The 19,542-nt window shown below is 39.9% G+C and overlaps 2 protein-coding genes across 2 annotated transcripts; both read right to left on the reverse strand.

The window, feature by feature from the left end:
- Positions 1 to 61: 61 nt before the first annotated feature.
- On the reverse strand, positions 62 to 8,503 carry LOC124864519 (perforin-1-like). Its single transcript, XM_047359326.1, has 5 exons — positions 8,425 to 8,503; positions 3,746 to 4,299; positions 1,708 to 1,846; positions 1,411 to 1,622; positions 62 to 1,324 (listed from the first exon to the last, which is right to left on the reverse strand). Exons 1-5 carry the CDS (start codon positions 8,470 to 8,472, stop codon positions 457 to 459), a joined length of 1,821 nt encoding a protein of 606 aa, XP_047215282.1. The 5' UTR covers positions 8,473 to 8,503; the 3' UTR covers positions 62 to 456.
- Positions 8,504 to 10,356: 1,853 nt separating this feature from the next.
- LOC124864398 (perforin-1-like) lies at positions 10,357 to 15,080 on the reverse strand. The gene is made up of 4 exons (XM_047359173.1): positions 12,899 to 15,080; positions 12,643 to 12,781; positions 12,319 to 12,530; positions 10,357 to 11,855 (listed from the first exon to the last, which is right to left on the reverse strand). The coding sequence occupies exons 1-4, from the start codon at positions 13,429 to 13,431 to the stop codon at positions 10,973 to 10,975; spliced, it is 1,767 nt and encodes a 588-aa protein (XP_047215129.1). The 5' UTR covers positions 13,432 to 15,080; the 3' UTR covers positions 10,357 to 10,972.
- Positions 15,081 to 19,542: the final 4,462 nt, after the last annotated feature.

A 19,542-nucleotide genomic window follows, 5' to 3' on the forward strand; every position in this document is an offset into this window, starting at 1 on the left:
AGTGAACTCTGCGTCTTTACAAGTGAGTGAAATAGATCAAAGATCAGACACCACAAAACAATTCAGAAGATATGCTTTTACTCTGGATAAATATGAGGAAAAAAAGCTTTCAGAATAATATTTCAGAATCTGTACATAAAACAATAAAAAGGTATAAATGAGGTTATAATTAGAAGGACGCCAGCAAACACACACATAACTACTTTAACATGTAAAGTACATATAGGCAGGTTGTTACTCATTAATATTCAAATAGGCTGCAATATTAATAAAATACTAATTAAACTCTCAAGAGTATCTGTATATGGAAATGACAGAACTGAGTCCAGATCAAACTGAGATGAAATCAGATATTGGAGAGTTAAAATTCATGCAAACCGATGATGCTAACACACTAATCTAAATAAATGGTTAATGTTGCTGTTGAAGCCTTAGTAAAGCAGCCGGAGGAAGGTATCATGCCAAGGTTTTCACAGCCAGGCTCTCGTTTCTGTTTGAGCTTCTTTCGTCCACAAACACACCCATCTTCACCAGGATGGATTTTGGGATGGGATGGGCGTGACGGGACGTGTAAAGGCCCCTCAGGCTTTGACTCATGCGTGACGGGTTATAGTCCAAGCACAAATCTCCGGTCAGACTTGGAATACACTTCACCTCCCATTTGAAGAAAAATCGGCCGTGCTGGAGAGCGCACACATCTTGTAAGACACCAGCAGACAGACGTCGCGTACATTCCCCCAGCAGATCATCATCCCAGTTGTTGTCCTGATCCCAAACTTCAAATCGCACTACGTTCCCAGAGGAGATGTCCCTGGTGTCCAGGTCAACGATGGAGTCCCAGTGTGGGTTGTTGTTGTTTTCAATAACTGAAGTACGGTGAACTTGCTGTTTATCAACAAATACCTTGATGTAGCCATCTGTGGCAGTGCTGTGGTCTCCCCACAGATCTGAAGCCTTCAGCACCGTTATGATTACACGGGCCATTCCCTTGCGGGTCGGGCAGCAGTCCGGGTTCACAGCAGGTTCGTTGTGGCACTGGCAGACGCAGGAATCCATGGAGTCAGACCTTATTCCGGCATGACAGCGCTCACTGCAGTTCCTCCACAGACCTTTCTCCAGGATGTAATGGCTGATGGCCTTGCGCAGGTTTTTCCTGACCGGAGTGTTTTCAGGTAGCAATCCGTGAAGTGATGCAAGGGAATATGAAGTGATATCTGGATGCTGTGGTACTGAACGGAGCCATTCTGCGTAGGCTTCTGGGTTTTTGTTGGCAGAAAAAAGAAGGTCTGCATCTGTAGTTAACCCTCCTTTTATTTCTGTGAACCTGGGGACAGAAACATTTCAGCAGCTGAACCAAAAAGTGGTTTCTGTTTTGCTAGGGAACAATGTAACAAGATAAACGTTCTTTACCTGTCACTGAACCTGTCAGAGAAGGATTTCTGATTGTCCATTTTGTCTGTAATCGTTTGGCAGTGCTTTACTTCTGCTTTAGCGCTAACTCTGACGCTTGCAGATGCTTCGGCCTCCAGACACATTTGAATCTCCTCTGTATTTACACCCTGCAGGCTAGCTTCACACTGCCTGATGCTGGTCACAGTATCAGCTTGTCCTCCCAGCTTCACCTGGAAAAACACATTGTGAACACACTCAGCTCACCTATCTCTTTGTGTCGTGTTCCTTTCACTGATGTTTGCTCTTCCTACTCACCTTGGTGAGGTAATGGGTGCCAAAGTCATCAATCAGTTTGTAAAATCTTTGCTTGTATTCTGGGCTGTAGACTTTAGGAAGCTTTTTCACTGCTTTGTTGAAATCTTTGTTCAGCTTGGGAGTGCTGGACACTCTGTAGCTGCAGTGAAAATGGGAGACCAGAATGAAATAGGAATGGGATAAAAATGGATTTGCAGTGTAAATATAGATATTTTTTATTTGTTTGGGCCTTCATATTTCTTTTTTTTTACTTTTTGATTTTATTAAAAACATTTAAGCACAGCTGCAGATACAAAAACACAGTAAAACGTGCTATCGGTGAGGTTATAAACTATTTAACTCAAAGAAAAACCAAACTCTGTCTCAGTATGCATCTAGACAAAAACCCATTATATTTTAGACTTGATGGGTCTTAAAAGTACCCCAGGCACCACATATGCCTGCAGCAACTCCCACTAAAGGGCATGGGCATAATCCTTCGTTAGATCCACAAACATAAACATAAAGTAGAAATTCTGTTTAAGCTTTTATTTTTATTTTACTTTACTCCTCTATAACAGAGCAGGAATATTTCATGAAGAGACACACAATGTTTCTGGCTGCTATCTGTCAGCAACTACAAGGGCGAGTGAACCACATGTCCGCATAGATGAACAATACTATCATTACCAGAGCTTTTACTGGTAGGTCTGTGGTTATTTTATTTTAAGAAATTGCTAAACCTCTATCTACTTGGTTCATGCAAGGACAAAAAAGAAAGAACATGTCACTACTAATGTCTTTATTTAGGCAGATTCAAAAACCTCACTATGAAACTGTTTAAGGTGGGAGAGGAATAACATTTAGAAAATAATCAGCTGTTTTAAAAAAACTATTTAAAGATCTCTTCTATTTTTGTTTTTTAGTCACACATAAATGATTTAGACCATAAAGCTAATTTTAATTTCATGGAACAGTGGAGAACCTTCTAGGAGTGGCTGGCCTACCAAAATTACTCCAACAGAGCATCAACGACTCATCCAGGAGGTCACTAAAGAAGCCAGAACAACATCTTCAGCTATCACTTGCCTCAGTTAAGTAAGTGTTCATGATTCAACAATAAGAAAAGACAAAAATAGCCTCCATGGACAGGTTTCAGGACCAAGATCACTGCCGACCCAAAAGGAACATAAAGGCAAAAGTGGAATGTATTGGAAGGTGTGTGCCAGTACATCTGGCGTAAAACTAGCGTGGCATTTCAGGAAAGGGACATCATACCAACAGTCAATCACTGTGGTGGTAGTATGAAAGTAGGGGGCTGCTTTGCTGCTTCAGGACCTGGATGACTTGCAGTGACCGATGGAACAATGATTTCTGCTCTCTAGCAGATCATTGTGAAACAATATCCAACCAACAAGCACACTTGGGTTATACAGCAAGCAATGACCCAAAGCACAGTAAACAGTAAGTTCACCTCTGAATGGCTCATAAAAGAAGGTCTTGGAGTGGCCTAGTCAAAGCAAACAATCAATTTAGATGCTTTGGCAAGACCTTTAACAGGGTGTCCATGGTCAGAAACCTTTTTATGTGGCTGAATTTAAAATAATTTTGCAAAAAAAGTTAGTCAAAACTGCTCATTGCCAGTTATTGCAGCTGTTGCTGCAAAGTGTGGAAAACCAAGTTATTAGGTTTAATGGCTACTTTCATATCAGGCAAGGTCCCCCCAGAGAACTTTTATTAATTAATTAATAAAATCACCTTTTGAGAACTACTTTTTGTATTTACTCAGGTTTTCTAAGCCTGGTATAAAATTTAGTTTCATCATCTAAAGCACAGGCTGGACGATGACACAGTTGGCAGCACTGTTGCCTTAAGTGGCACCAGCCCCCCCACAACCCTGCAGGTATAGACAGTGGATGAATGATCTGAAAGTGTGTGACAAAAAACCAAATCAGAAGAAATGGCAGTAAATTAGGCATTTCTAAAACTTTTTGCAATGCTTTTGAAATTTCGGTTTGTCCTGAAAACATATTTAAGGTTTTGTAGAAAGTCTTCTTACCTGTAGTACTCACAGGACATGCTGATACTGGCGAAGCTGAACTTGTCATTCTTTGTTTTTTCCATGGAGTATTCTGCCAGTTTAGAGTTGCTCCCAGCCAGCATGAAGTTGGCAGATTTACCCTTCGCTTCAACTTCTAACTCTGCTTTCCAGTTGTTTTCAACAGAAGAGGTGCTGGAGCTGACCAGAGCCTCGCTGGATTTATGAAGTTTAGAGGATACCTTAGTGCTGCAGGACTGTTTGGCCCTCCAGTCCAACACAGACAGGGGCAGCTTTTGCTTTTTGCCCTCCAGAAAGGGGTTAACACAGAGGGTGCAAGTCTTGTCCTTGCGTTTCCACTGATTCATGTCGAGCACAAACGCCGCTTTACGCTCCATCTTGGTAATGTCAAAGCCTTCCCCAGCCAAATTTGAACCTGGGGCGAATTCGGCATCCAGACACTCTCTGGGTGTCCCATCAGTGCACCCTCCAGTCGAGCACCAAGGGAAGCAGAGCAGAAGGCCAGAGCAGATGTAAAGATTCAACAGGGACATGTTGCTGTCGGTGAAAGTGGACTGAAAGAGAAAAATTGTTTCTCAGCAAGCAAGTTGAACTGGTATTAAAAACAATCATGCCCTGATTTTCAGTTTCTCCTTCATTCACCCAACGCTGCCGATCAGACGTTGTGTAAATTCATTATTTTATGCAACATATTTAGTTGTTTTTTTTATGTTTTTTGCAGCACTAGTGGCCATTATTCATCTCTTTTTTTTCTCAACAATAAGCTGACAGGAAAGAAGTGGAGAGAGGGGGAAGACCTGCAGCAAAGGTTACCTGGGACAGGAGTCGAACCTGCGACGGGCTGCGTAAAGAAGCCTCTGAATATGGGTCTGGCATTTTACCCCTGCGCCTCCTCTGTGCCTAATTTAATGCAACATTCAGTTCATAATAAAGATGATAAAATCTCTTTGTGGTTTGAGTTATATCTGCATCTGTTTCAGCTATGACTTTTAGACTTTTATCTCATTTTTGTTTCATGTGGTGCACGAAGAAGTTGCAGAGCTGCTTTCCTTTGTTTGTTCACGAAGACAACTTTTTAAGATTTATTTAATTGTCTTCTGTCAGAGCTTTAATCAACATTCCCAGAAAGCAAACAAAAGGAGTTTCTGTTGAAGCATTTAACTTCGTGAATACATTTTTACCTCTGAAACTCTTTGTGGGTTGAAAAAGCTGTTGCTCATTAGTAAACAGTGTGTCGTAATTTCTGAAATGACTGAGACCCACTGCTGCTGTTAAGAAAGTATACAAGTCCACTATTGCATCCATCAAACAAGCATTTTTAGGTTTTAGATTTAATTTACAGCTTTTTCTCTCCTTATAAACTATTAACCTCAAGCTTTTTTGTAACTTTATGTAAGTCCAAAATAATTATGGGCAGATTTAGGTTAATTTGACCAGCATATTACTTCTAAATGGACTAGAAACGCTTTTACATTGATTCTTGAGAACAGTATAAATCTTTTGTTACAATCTTGAACAATGATTACCCTTCTACATTGTCTTATATTGCTTGTGTCAGGGAAAACAAACCTCCTTTGAATGAAAATAAATCTAAATCTGCCAGCTGTATGAATAATTTTTGCCGTCACTGTATATACACATTAATAAAAGCATTAAATCCTATTTTACTGTCTGTAAAAATTGTCACAAGCAAATCTACAAAATTAACCAAATAAACCAATTACCACATCATATTTTAGACCGTGTCTTCAGCCAGAAATATGAGAACATGTGGAGAAATCTTCAGATCCAGGCCCAAGAGCTTAAATCATGTTCAAACACAACACCTTGAAGCAGTTTCTTTCCTAGTTGTTTTGAATGATTACATTTTACACGCAGTGGTTTTGGGGAGCTCCTTTAGCGTCGCTTGCTGGTTTTGCCTCAGGTTGAGGTCTGGATTTTAAAACAATGTGATTGTTTCTGTTTTTTTCTGCTTGGTTGCTCATTGTCTTGCCAAAGTTGCAGGGGGAAGGAGGCTGGGCTGGAGTACAGAGATCAGTGGGAGCAGGAGTTCTTCTGGCTGAGGAGGGAGATGTTCTGCGACATGTGTAAAAAGCCAATATGAGAAGCGGATTTCTCCAAGGATATTTTATTTCTTATTTTAGGTGCTATCATTTAATATTATTGTTTATAAGTAGCGGGACCACAGTCAGGGTTTTTTGTCACTGCAGAGAAAAAGTTGCATGTATTTATCTGGTTGATCAGTCAAAATGACAGACAACGAAAATGTCTAGTGCAAGCTCTAACAAAATGTCTTAAATATTTTACACTTGTAAATAATCTTTCCTGCTGTAGAATGAAGGATACATAGTTTGGAAAAAGTCTCATAAACCCTCTCGGAGCAGCTCTTAGGTTATTGCTTTTGTCTTTCTGCTCTGGCATTGTGTTAACACAAACCTCCAGAGCTGCAAACTAATAATCAGTTAAATAAGTGGATATGATAAGCAGTATCCAGCTGCTATTTCTTTAAAAGCATTCAGGGTTTACTTATTATTTTTTAAAATTGTTTGCAGTTTCACTTTATTTCTGTTAAATAAATAAAAACACCATATAAATACCATATTTTGTTCTGTATATAGACCCTTGTAGGGTCAGATCTTTCCACATAATGTGGCATTTATCCTGTATAATTCAACAGAAAACATATAATTTTGTGTTGGTTGCCGAAATGTGCACACCACCCATAAACTAAACCTTTGTCAAAGCACCATTTGTTTTAATTTCAGCATTCAGTCTCTCATCAGCACATCTTGATTTTACAGCATTTGCTGACTCCACTTAACCAAAGTTTTCAGAATCCTTCAGATTGTGAGGGCGTTTCTTGTTCTCGGCCCTCGTTCGGTGTCTGGCTAGGGTAAATCTGTCCCTCTTTAGGTCGTTCTTTTGCTGAGTTGGATGTATGCTTGCATCCATTCAGTCAGTCATTTTCTACCACTTATTCCATAGTGGGTTGCGGGGGAGCTGGTGCCTATCTCCAGCAGTCTATGGGCGGGAGGCGGGGTACACCCTGGACAAGTTGCCAGTCCATTGCAGGGCAACACACAAACAACCAAGCACACACTCATTCATACACCTAAGGGCAATTGAGAGTGACCAATTAACCTAACAGTCATGTCTTTGAACTGTGGAAGGAAGCCCGAGTACCTGGTGAGAACTCACGCATGCACGAGGAGAACATGCAAACTCCATGCAGAAAGACCCCAGGCTGGGAATTGAACCCAGGACCTTCTTGCTGCAAGGCAACAGTGCTACCAACTGCACCACCGTGCAGCTTGCATCCATTCAGATGCAGAAAAATGAGACCCGTCTTCATCTTTAGCTCTCCAACAGACACCTAAAAGTTTCAGTATTTAAACCTATTCACAATTTCACCCACCTTGATAAATTCCCCTGACTTATACCTTTTTACAATGAGATCCATTTAACTGTTTGAAACTCTTCTGCAAACTTTGGCTTCAGCTAAAGGATGCTAATTAACTGTTGGTGTGAAGTCAAGACGGCTGAATGCTGAAGCTGAAGGTGCTTCAACGCAGTAGGAGTAATGCAGTTCAGTTATCACACCTTTTCAGTCTTTCACATTGCCCCCCTAACAGATTTGCAGTTTTCATGTTGAATTGGACAGGATGTATGACGTATTAAGGACAGAAGTTTTAAAATTGTATTTATCATGGTAAATATTTCTTAGATCGGTGTTTAGACCTTTTAGAGCTGCTGTATGTAAAACTCTCAGTCCTCACTATAGTTATTGTACATTATGTCACACTATTATACAGCCTATTCAGTATAAAACTGAATCCTTGTACTGTTCCACATTTTCCCAGACTTTTCCATAAAGTTTTGAAAGAAATGTGGAGTACAGATCATCCACTGAAGATGGACACCAAATGACTAAACTTCTTGTAAATAAAAATGAAGATTACTACTCTCCAGTTTTGTCACCCGTCTTTTTCAGTGTAGCAGACAAGTTGGTCCTGGAAACAGCAAATAGTTGGCATTTAAATAAACGTTACGTGCATAAGATCCAAAGCTACGAGTCGACCTATGTTTCTTTTTCCTTATACATTGAGAGAATACAGCTTAGTTTAGTCATTTAGAATGATTTAGCATAAACCTAGCTTCTTTCTTTTTTCCATATGTGTCCAGAACTGGAGAATGCCACGAGGAAAATGTCAAACTTAACTTTCCAGGCCTATCAATGTCAGAAAACTTTATTTTTATTGATTTCGTGATACTTGAAATGTTACTAAAGAATCAGACTTGTTGTCCTTTCTCTGTCCGTAGTTAAATCCAAGGGTACACTGATTTTCTTCGCTTTCTGCTGTATTTTACTGTTACCTCTCTCTAGCAAACACAAAACATTCTGTGTTTATATCCACTGACATTATATCTCTTCAATAAAAACAGTGTTTAAACAGCGAGTTTCTTTTCAGGAGGTTGGCCAGGTTTCTTTCTTCTCAACTGTGGTTTATAATGAAACTAACACATCATTAGAGCTTACTGAAAACAGTGTCAAATGTCACAAGTTTGACACAGATATATTTTTAGCCCTAGTAAAGATATAAAGTGACCCTCAAAGTCTTGGATAAGTTAAAGCACACAAAGAAAAGAATCGATCTCGAAGCACATCAGGGAAGACTCACCGATCTCTTGTGTGTCCCCTCTGCAGTTGTGAAACTGAGTGAATGCATGTCGATGCGTGCTGTTTAACGCTCAGAAAAGCAGGCAAGGAGGCGTTGAGAGGGCTGAGGTGACAGTGGTCTTTAAGCAAGTGCAGGAAAGACAAAAAAAAAAAGTGTGGCTAAACAGTTTCAACTGCTTTAATTCAAAGGAACAAGTGGTTGAAATGAACTCATAAAGGATGATGAGAAGAGGAAAATCAGTCCAGTTTATCAGTCAGAGAGAAACTAGAGACCACAACCATGTCGTTTCTCTGAAAAGGTGGGGGGATACTGTCATATTTGATGAGAAGAGAGAAAATTTAAATCAGACAGCAGAGGAACACGTTGGACTCCATTAAATCAGCCAATACTAACAGGAGAAATTATAAATACATAAAACAAACCCAGAATGAAGCCAAAAAAATTACCATTTGAAAGATTCAACATCGTTTATTCTTATTTTTATTTTATAGAAATCAAGCCATTATAGTTACAAAATAATATGAACATTTCCTCCAAGAAGTGACATTACAACAAAAAAACCAAAGAAGCTACAGTAAAACACGATCAGATTAAAAAATTTTAATTATTGCTCTAACTTGTCGAGGTTAGAAGCTATTTCCTTGCAGCCATTTCCTAAGTTAAGATCAACACCATCTTTATTGTGAAAAGTGTCAAAGTCACATTTACACACCATTTTTATCAAGTTTTAAAATTAAATATAAAAATGCTTTAGTTGACAGAGCAGTTAGTTGGTTTGGGGACTAACTTCCCCTTTTTGTTACATTTTAATGTTTCCGATCATGAAACAAACATTAACATCAGACAAAGATACACCACTGTGGACTCCTTTTTTTTAAATTGCCTTATTTCTGTCACATTGGAGGGTTTTCAATCACGAAGAGTCACGCTACAGCATCTGAGCCGGATTTTAAAGTCCAAAATTTTCTTCTTACTGCCATTCAGAGATAGACTTGCTGTTGTGTTTCAGATCATTATCCTGCTGATTTTCCCAAATTCACTCAAGGTCACAAAATGATGGTGGGGTATTCTCCTTTAGGATTTTCTGGTACAGAGCAGAATTCATCGGGCCACTTCACAAAACACTTCCAGATGGGATTAAAGTGCCTTCTTGCCATATCTCTGTGTTTTGTGAAGGGGCCAATGCAGTGAGAGGGGGCAGAAATAAGCCTGTCCTGGTTACATCCCTGACTTACAAAGCAATTGCCAACTTTACTTGTGATTTATGAATGATCAGAAGGAATTCAGAGGTGCACATTTTTTGTGGGTTTATTAAATGTTTAGTGAAAGAGGCTATTGTAATTCAACCCAGGTCCTGAAGATATAAAGCAGCCCCAGACCACCACACTGCCACCATTATGTTTGACTATTGGTATGATGTCTTTTTCCAAAATTCTGTGATACTTTTACATCAGATGAAAAAGGAAAGTCCACCTTATCCGTCCACTAAATATTTTTCTGAAAGTCTTGGGGATCATCATTACTGAGCTTAACTGAGGCACGCGGGTCCTGCAGAACTTTAGATGTTGTGTCTTCTTCTGTGACCTCCTGGATGAGCCATCAATGTACTTTTTTTGGTATTTGGTAGGTTGGCCACTCTAAGGAAGGTTCACCACTGTGTAGTCCCAAAGCCTTAGAGATGTCTCCTTAACCCTTCCCAGACTGATATATGTCAGTGACATTCTTTATATTTCAAATGTGTTCTTGAATTTCTTCAGATTGAGGCGTGATGTGTTGTTCTTTAGATCTTTTGACCCTACTTCCTGTTGTCAGACTGCCTCTGTTTAAATGTTCTCTAAGTGAGGTCAGGAAATAATCAGGCCTAGGTCTGGCTAGCAAAACTAAAATTAATTATTCAAACAAATGTGGTTAATCTTGGCTATTTCATGATTTAACAAGATTGGAGATTGCTTTTCACGTTGTGCCACGTTAGTTTGAATAGCTTTCTCCTCTTAATAAACGAGGTCATTACTTGAAAACAAGATTTTGTATTTACTTACATTATATTTTTTACTGATATAAAAAATAATCTGAAACATGCTTGTGTTAGGAGCTGAATACCTTTTCACTGCACTGTATAAGAGAGTCTGTAGCCACTGGAGGAAAGGTCATCATAAGGTGTGATGCCTGCTCAAACAAAAGTAGCAGAGAATTTTAAGCATTACGCATTTAAAATAGGACTGTTACATAAAATCAAATTATGAATGTCTATTATATGAATACAACAGTATTTTGTTATGCTATGATCATGTTAGGGACCCAAATAAGAGGATGGGAGATGGATGATGAAAACTACTTTTAACGGAGAAGCACTTGGAGACAGTGATCCATGTCTTTGTGACCACATTACTAGATTACTGCAACGCCCTTTATTTTGGTGTCAGCAGGTTTTTAATCACATGCCTGCAGAAGGTGCAAATGCTGCTGCGCCAGTTAATGAATCTTTTGCTCTTTTACTTATTTTCAGTAGACAGATGTTGATAAGTAGCTTTAGCTTTGAACATTTTCCTTATTTAAAATCATATGTTTGCATTTTTGCAGTAAGAGTCTGGTTCCTCCAAACGGCTAATTTAGCAGACGCAGATTTGTTCACAAACACCCCCATCTCAAGCAGCATGGGCTTAGGAATAGGATGGGCATGACGGGACACGTAAAGCTTCTTTAGCCTTGGATTCATGGGCGTCTGTACATATTCTGTGCACAAATTACCACTCAGACTCGGAGCACATTTCACTTCCCATTTGAAGTAAAGTCGGCCGTGGTTCAGATTACAGACATCCTCCTTGATGCCGTTTGCAAGAACCGGCTCGCATGCTCCCAACAGGTCATCATCCCAGCCGTTATCCTGGTCCCAGACTTCAATTCTCAGTTTGCTTGCAGTAGACAGGTCCTGCGAACCCAGATCAACCACCATGCCCCAGTGTGGGTTGTTGTTGTTGTTGATGACAGGTGAACGGCGGAACTCAACTTTGTGGTGGAAGACTTTCACAAAGCCATCTGTGGAAGTGAAGTAGTCTCCCCGCAGACCAGTGGCCCTCTGTACTGTTAAAATGATCCGGGCCATGCCCTTACGGGTTGGGCAGCAGTCTGAATTTACAGCCGGGTCATTGTGGCACTGGCAGACGCAGTGATCCCTCGAATCTTTTCTACAACGCTCGGTGCAGTTTATTACCAGGCCCTTTTCCAGGATGTAATGGCTGATGGCCGAGCGCAGATTAAACCATGTTGTTGTATTAGCAGGCAGTAACTCATGCAGAGAGCCCACAGAATATGAGATAATGTCAGGATTCTGGGGAATCGTGTTGAGCCATTCCTTGTAAGCCGATGGGTTTTTATCAGCAGAGAAGAGAAGGTCTGGGTCTGTGGAATGGCCCCCTTTGATTTCTGTGAACCTGTGGAGAAGTTTTTTGAACAATTGAGTCAAAGATTGTATATATAACACCAGGGATACCTGTTTGTTTAAGGAGTTTAAATGTTATAAAATAACACAATTACATTTTCGGATCATCAAGCAGTTGTTAATATAAGAAAACCTGATAGAATGTAAAATGTAGTTTTAAAATGATGACTTCATTTATTTAGGAGGAATATCCCAGGCCTGGTCACTGCTATGTCTGTGGAATCAAGAAATTACCTAAACAGAACCTGTTTGACAACACAAAGTAGGCTAAAAGATCTCATAGAGTAACACATCATGCCCTGATCTAAAGAAATTCATGAATAGATGAGCCTCTATCAGTCTGGAAAGGGTTACAAAGTCATTCCAGTCAACCACGGCAAGAACCAGTAACCACAAATGGAGAAAACATGAACCAATGGCAAAAACATTGTGTGCAAGAAAGTGATTATGTATACCTGTCATTGAAGAGGTCGGAGAATGCTGATTTGCTCTCTGACTTCTGTATGTCCTTCTTGCAGTGTTTTGATTCACTTTTTACTGTGACCCTGAAGCTTGCAGATGCCTCGACCTCCAGGCACATCTGTACCTCCTCTGCACTGAGCCCCTGCAGGCTGGCCTGACACTGACGGATGCTGGTGACAGACTGAATCTTTCCGCCTACCTTCACCTAGGAAAACACATTTAAACACAGTTTGCGGAGGTATTATTCATATTAATAATTTCACCTGTAAGAGGTAAGGGTTTGGGTTGTTAAAGTCCGGAGCATTGCTGTGTGTCACCTTGCTGATGTAATGGGTGCCGAAGGTGTCAATGAGTGTGTAAAACTGTTCCTTGCTTTCTTGGCTGTACACTGGAGGAAGCTGTTTCACTGCTCTGCTGAATTCCTTGTGCAACTTGGCTGAGCTGGACACTCGGTAGCTGATTTCAGTGAGGCAGAAACAAATAAACCCATAGAACATGTGTGTTTTTGAATTTATCTCCAACAGGAAAATGTGTGGGAAGAGAAAAGTTTCCAGTGAGTTCTTGTCTTCCTACCTGTAGTACTCACAGGACATGCAGAGGCTTGCGAAGCTGAATTTGTCATTCTTTGTTTTCTTCATGGAGTAATCAGCCACTTTAGAGTTGGTTCCAGCCAACATCAGCGAGGCGCCTGTTTTCACCGTTTGAAATTCTAAGCTTGCTTTCCAGTTGTTTTCAACAGAAGAAGAAGTGGAGGTGACCAGAGCCTCGCTGGATTTGTGCAGGTTGGATGACACCTTTGAGCTGCAGGATTGCTTTGCCCTCCAGTCCACCACGGACAGGGGCAGCTTTTGCCTTTTGTTCATCATGTAGGGGTTAACACACAGGGTGCATTTTTTATTCTTGTGTTTCCACCGATCCATGTTGAGAACGAAGGCGCCTTTAAGCTCCATTTTGGTAATATCAAAGCCCTCACCTGCTAGATTGGAGCCTGGAACGAAATCTGCTTCCTGGCACTGTTTGGCTGTCCCCTCAGTGCACACACCTATCGTGCACTGAGGGAAGGACAGCTGAAGGCCAGCAAAGATGCCCAAATGCAACAGCAACATAGTTCTGTTTACCTGGACAGTGGATGCCGACTGTAAAGTAATGCATTTTTAGTTAAAATAACGACAAAGCATCTAAAAGCACTAGAAAACTGTCATCAACTAGTTTCTATTTACTAACATCCAGTTTTTTTCCAATGATGTCCTTATTTTATAAAGCTCTCTGTCATGATCCCTGAGATGTTCATTTTGTGGTTTTGTTTTGTGCTTTAAGTTTCTTTAACGTTTTAGACTTAGTTGGCTTTTTCAATACTTTGAATCCCGTTTCATGCCTGTAAACAAGCCAACTCATACCCTGGTACTTAAACCACGGTGTATGCTTTTTCCTTAATTGTATTTAATGTTTTCTGATGTTCTTAAAATAAATATTCAGAAAAATGCTCAAATCTCATTTATAGTTTAATGTTAGGATTTACTCATTCCTAAAAACTTTGTTTTCTCATTTATTTTGATTCTGATCCCAGTTTTTCCAGATGACTCCAATGAAATATGCCAGATTATGGCCCCCTTGAATAAATCAATATAACTTTTAATTGACCTTCTGCTGGTAGATGTTTTTCATAAATCCATATTTCTTATAGTAGACTGACAAACTAACCACAGGATATACAATTGAGTTGTTTACTGATAAGAAAATGAAGTAAGAAAAGATGAAATAGAAATGATTGGGTATGAATTGGGCAAATTAAGTCCAAGGCAAGCAAGCTTATTTAGAGAGCACCATTAATGCACAAGGCAACCTAAAGTATTTACATGACTTTAAAGGAAAGAAAAGAAGAAAACAATAAAGCTAAGGCTTTAAAAGCATTGCATAAAAGAAATAAATGCTTCAAATAGTTTGTTACTCTATTTGACTGCTGAAAAAAATAATATTTTAATTTCTTTATTTAAAGGAAAAACCATTTCCACCCATCTCAGGTTTTCAGGGAGTTTGTTCCAGAGCTCATCAGAATAAAAACTAATTGCAGCCTCATCTTGTTTAATTGAAAAATTGCCTTATTTCTGTCACATTGGAAGGTTTTCAATCACGAAGAGTGATTAAGAAGTGAGTAAGAAAGTCACTGAAGACCTGAGGGGTCTGCATGGCTTATATTTGACAAGCAACGCAGAAATGAATTTCGGCCCAAAACCATTTAGCGCTTCAGAGACCAACAGCAGAATTTTCAAATCTGTTATTTGACAAGAATGGAGCCAGTGCCGGGATTTAAGAACTGGTGTGATAGGATCCATTTTTCAGGTGCTGGTCAGGACTCTGGCAGCAGTATTTCAGATGACCTGCAGCTGCCTGATATATTTTCTACAGACACCAGTAATGACACTGTTGTCGTAATCAGATCTACTGAAAAAAGAGATAAGCATCAGATTTTGTTTCCTATCTAACAGGAAACCTTTTATTCTATCAAGGTTTTTAAGACGATAGTAAGCAGATTTACTAACAGACTTTCTGTGGTTGCTAATATTGATATCCGAGTTTAAAACGACCCTGCTGAGTCTAGTGGAGTGCTGATCTTGAGCCTCGAATGTCTGGACAACAAATAATGAGCTCGTCATTCGGTGCAACATAAGGATATATAAACATATATCAAACTTTTGGACTTAAATGATGAGATTAAATATACAAGTCCTTTTCAAAATATTAGCATATTGTGATAAAGTTCATTATTTTCCATAATGTCATGATGAAAATTTAACATTAATATATTTTAGATTCATTGCACACTAACTGAAATATTTCAGGTCTTTTATTGTCTTAATACGGATGATTTTGGCATACAGCTCATGAAAACCCAAAATTCCTATCTCACAAAATTAGCATATCATTAAAAGGGTCTCTAAACGAGCTATGAACCTAATCATCTAAATCAACGAGTTAACTCTAAACACCTGCAAATGATTCCTGAGGCCTTTAAAACTCCCAGCCTGGTTCATCACTCAAAACCCCAATCATGGGTAAGACTGCCGACCTGACTGCTGTCCAGAAGGCCACTATTGACGCCCTCAAGCAAGAGGGTAAGACACAGAAAGAAATTTCTGAACGAATAGGCTGTTCCCAGAGTGCTGTATCAAGGCACCTCAGTGGGAAGTCTGTGGGAAAGAAAAAGTGTGGCAGAAAACGCTGCACAACGAGAAGAGGTGACCGGACCCTGAGGAAGATTGTGGAGAAGGGCCGATTCCAGACCTTGGGGGACCTGCGGAAGCAGTGGACTGAGTCTGGAGTAGAAACATCCAGAGCCACCGTGCACAGGCGTGTGCAGGAAATGGGCTACAGGTGCCGCATTCCCCAGGTCAAGCCACTTTTGAACCAGAAACAGCGGCAGAAGCGCCTGACCTGGGCTACAGAGAAGCAGCACTGGACTGTTGCTCAGTGGTCCAAAGTACTTTTTTCGGATGAAAGCAAATTCTGCATGTCATTCGGAAATCAAGGTGCTTTGGAGGAAGACTGGGGAGAAGGAAATGCCAAAATGCCAGAAGTCCAGTGTCAAGTACCCACAGTCAGTGATGGTCTGGGGTGCCGTGTCAGCTGCTGGTGTTGGTCCACTGTGTTTTATCAAGGGCAGGGTCAATGCAGCTAGCTATCAGGAGATTTTGGAGCACTTCATGCTTCCATCTGCTGAAAAGCTTTATGGAGATGAAGATTTCATTTTTCAGCACGACCTGGCACCTGCTCACAGTGCCAAAACCACTGGTAAATGGTTTACTGACCATGGTATCACTGTGCTCAATTGGCCTGCCAACTCTCCTGACCTGAACCCCATAGAGAATCTGTGGGATATTGTGAAGAGAACGTTGAGAGACTCAAGACCCAACACTCTGGATGAGCTAAAGGCCGCTATCGAAGCATCCTGGGCCTCCATAAGACCTCAGCAGTGCCACAGGCTGATTGCCTCCATGCCACGCCGCATTGAAGCAGTCATTTCTGCCAAAGGATTCCCGACCAAGTATTGAGTGCATAACTGTACATGATTATTTGAAGGTTGACATTTTTTGTATTAAAAACACTTTTCTTTTATTGGTCGGATGAAATATGCTACTTTTGTGAGATAGGAATTTTGGGTTTTCATGAGCTGTATGCCAAAATCATCCGTATTAAGACAATAAAAGACCTGAAATATTTCAGTTAGTGTGCAACGAATCTAAAATATATGAATGTTAAATTTTCATCATGACATTATGGAAAATAATGAACTTTATCACAATATGCTAATATTTTGAGAAGGACCTGTATTGTATTTCAACTTTGTTCAAAACCAACATTTTAAGGTAACAAGGAAGTTTTTTGAAGCAAATAATGGTTTGGAAAGCACATTTAAAATATGAATCCTTGTATTGGACGGGTAGACAACAAACACCTCAAACCCTTCAGAGAACTCATCTTTTATTTAAGTTGCTGTTTCACTTTCAGTCACTGTTTAGCAGAGTTTAAAAACATATTTTAATGTAGAAACAGTAAAAAGTGGTTGTTTATGGTTACAAAAACCTCTGGGCATCTGTTAAAACACAATATTTCATCATAATACTACTTACAAACTCCCCCCCCTTCTCTACAGTGTTTAATTTTATTTACAATAGTTAACAGTTCATTTCTTTAATCTGTTTAAAAATGTCAATGTACATTTTCCTTTTTTATATATTTTAACAAATATCATTTAGAATTGTAGTTATTCTTATTTGTCATCTTTACAGCTTTTAATTACCGTAAGTGTTCAATAAAAACAAAATGTTTTCAAATGGAAAATGTTTTAAAGGAAGTACTGTGCCGTAGACTTACCTTTTGTATGAGGCGTTCACGCTGCATGCATTAGCTTAACACTGAGCATCAGAAGCAGGGCTTTGTCATTTAAGAAGTGTTGAGCGGATGCAAAGAGCAGCCCCTTTCAACTGATCAGTTCGTTTTTTATCACCTGGTTGTGGTCTATGACCCTACGTGTCAAAAAGGAGAAACACAAAGATATCTTTTTCATAGTGTTAACCCATATGGAAAACTGGGGGACTAACAAGTACACCACCTACGGTCATATGGTGTGAAAACCAGCAGAGCTTATTTTCTGCTCAGAAATTCAAGATATTTACCGACAAATATTCACGTAAACAGATGTGCAATATAAAATAATGCTGGCTTTTTACTGTTGCAGGATATTGGGTAATGCTAAAGATTCGTACTGCTACATGGACTTTAATTTTTACCTGTAACCATATACGGAATTTGCAAAAAATAAGATATTAATTAGTCAGAGACACACAGACCAAAGAGAAAATGGATTTAGCAAGAAAATAACAGTAGAGACACAATCCATTGCATGCATAGAGATACATACATTTGATTGATGATAAATATTTGATATTTTAAAAATATATTGCTCCAACTAGAGCACTTTCTATTTTGATTTTGGTTGCACATCTATAACCATCAGTAGATCCACCATCAATCCATATTTCTATTTTCACCTTATTGCCAAAAGTAATGGGTCAACCCTCCAAATCCTTGAATTCAGCAGTTCCAATCACGCCCATGGCCACAGGTGTATAATTTCCAGCAGGTAGGCATGCAGACTGCTTCTACAAACATTTGTGGAAGAATGGGTTGCTCTCAGGAGCTCGGTAAATCTTTGCATTCAGCCATGATAGAATGCCACCTGTGCAATAAGTCTAGTTTTCTGAGATTTTCTGATTACTATATATTCCACAGCCAGCTGTTAGTGGTATTATAACAAAATGGGAATGATTAGGACAACTCAGCTACTAAGTGGCAGGCCACATAAAATACCAGAGTGGGGTCGGTAGGTGCTGAAGGTCATAGCACGCAGAGGTCACCAACTTCCTGCAAGGTCAATAGCTACAGAGCTCAGAATTTTATGTAGTCTTCAGATTATCTCAATAATAATTTGTAGAGATGTTCATGGAAAGGGTTTCCATGACTGAGCAGCTACATCCATGCCAAACATGACCAGGTGCAATGCAAAATGTGGGTTGCTGTGGTGTAAAGCACACTGACTCTGGACTCTGGACTCTGGAGCCATGGAGACATTGTGGAGATCTGAATCACACCTCTCTGTCTATAAATGCAATGGATAAGCTTGGGTTTGGCAGTTACCAGGAGAACTGTGCTTGCCTGACTGCACTGTGTCAGGTGTGAAGTTTGGTGCAGAGGGCATTATGGTGTTGGGCTGCTTATCTTTCCCTTAGTGCCAATAAAAGGAACTCTTAGAGCTGCAGTACACCAAGACATTTTGGACAATTTCATGCTCCCAGTTTGGGAAAAGCTTATATCTGTTTCAAGATGACTACTAACCAGTGCACTGTTGGGACCCACAGCCATGGATTACAACATGAAAGTCCGGTACAAACTTTTCTGGAACTTTCAAAATGAATCGCATTAATCTACTTCTTGCACAGCCAGAAAAAGGGTAATGGTGGACTCCCCGTAACGTCACTGTTTTGAATAAAACCCACGCCTTTCCAATGAATCGATCTCTTCCACACCGGTCTCTAGAGGATCGGGACAGGAGAGGCACAGCGCGCCAGTGTCTCTTTACAGGCAAACAGACATAACTCTTCAAAATAGATCCAAGAGTGTCATATGATCAGCCAATCATATGCACTAAGTTAAATCTGTAGAAGCGAACTGTTTCCAGAGAGTTCCCAGCAAGCCGAGTGAAGCAGTTTCCCAAAGGAAGGACCAAGGGACGCATCACCGTGCTTACGGCAGTAACTTTGCAGTTTGGTCGGCGGACAGCGCGAGCCGCTCCACCCAACAGCTACGGAGATTAGCTGAAGCTAATCTTTTGTTCACAGAGTTTCTTCAAACTTCGTTGTCGCCCGGTTTGGGAAGAGTGATAGAAGTATTTTAGAATGAAATAATCTAAACATTTTTTGTTTCATGAAGTTTGGTTTTGTTTGTGTTGAACTCAGCTATCTTGGTGCTAGCAGGCTATCTGCTCAGCACGTGCTCAGTTTTATGTTCTGAGTTTGTGTGTTTTTAAAATTAAGACAAACTTTATTTAGAGAATGATTTTAAACAGACTTGATAACTAAGTAAACAACATTAAGGCCCATTTCTCCAGAAAGATTTGGTTCTTTTTCAAAATGTTTCCTTAAATATTTTACTATTTCCTA

This window comes from Girardinichthys multiradiatus, chromosome Y (assembly GCF_021462225.1).
Source record: "Girardinichthys multiradiatus isolate DD_20200921_A chromosome Y, DD_fGirMul_XY1, whole genome shotgun sequence".
Lineage (NCBI taxonomy): Eukaryota > Metazoa > Chordata > Actinopteri > Cyprinodontiformes > Goodeidae > Girardinichthys > Girardinichthys multiradiatus.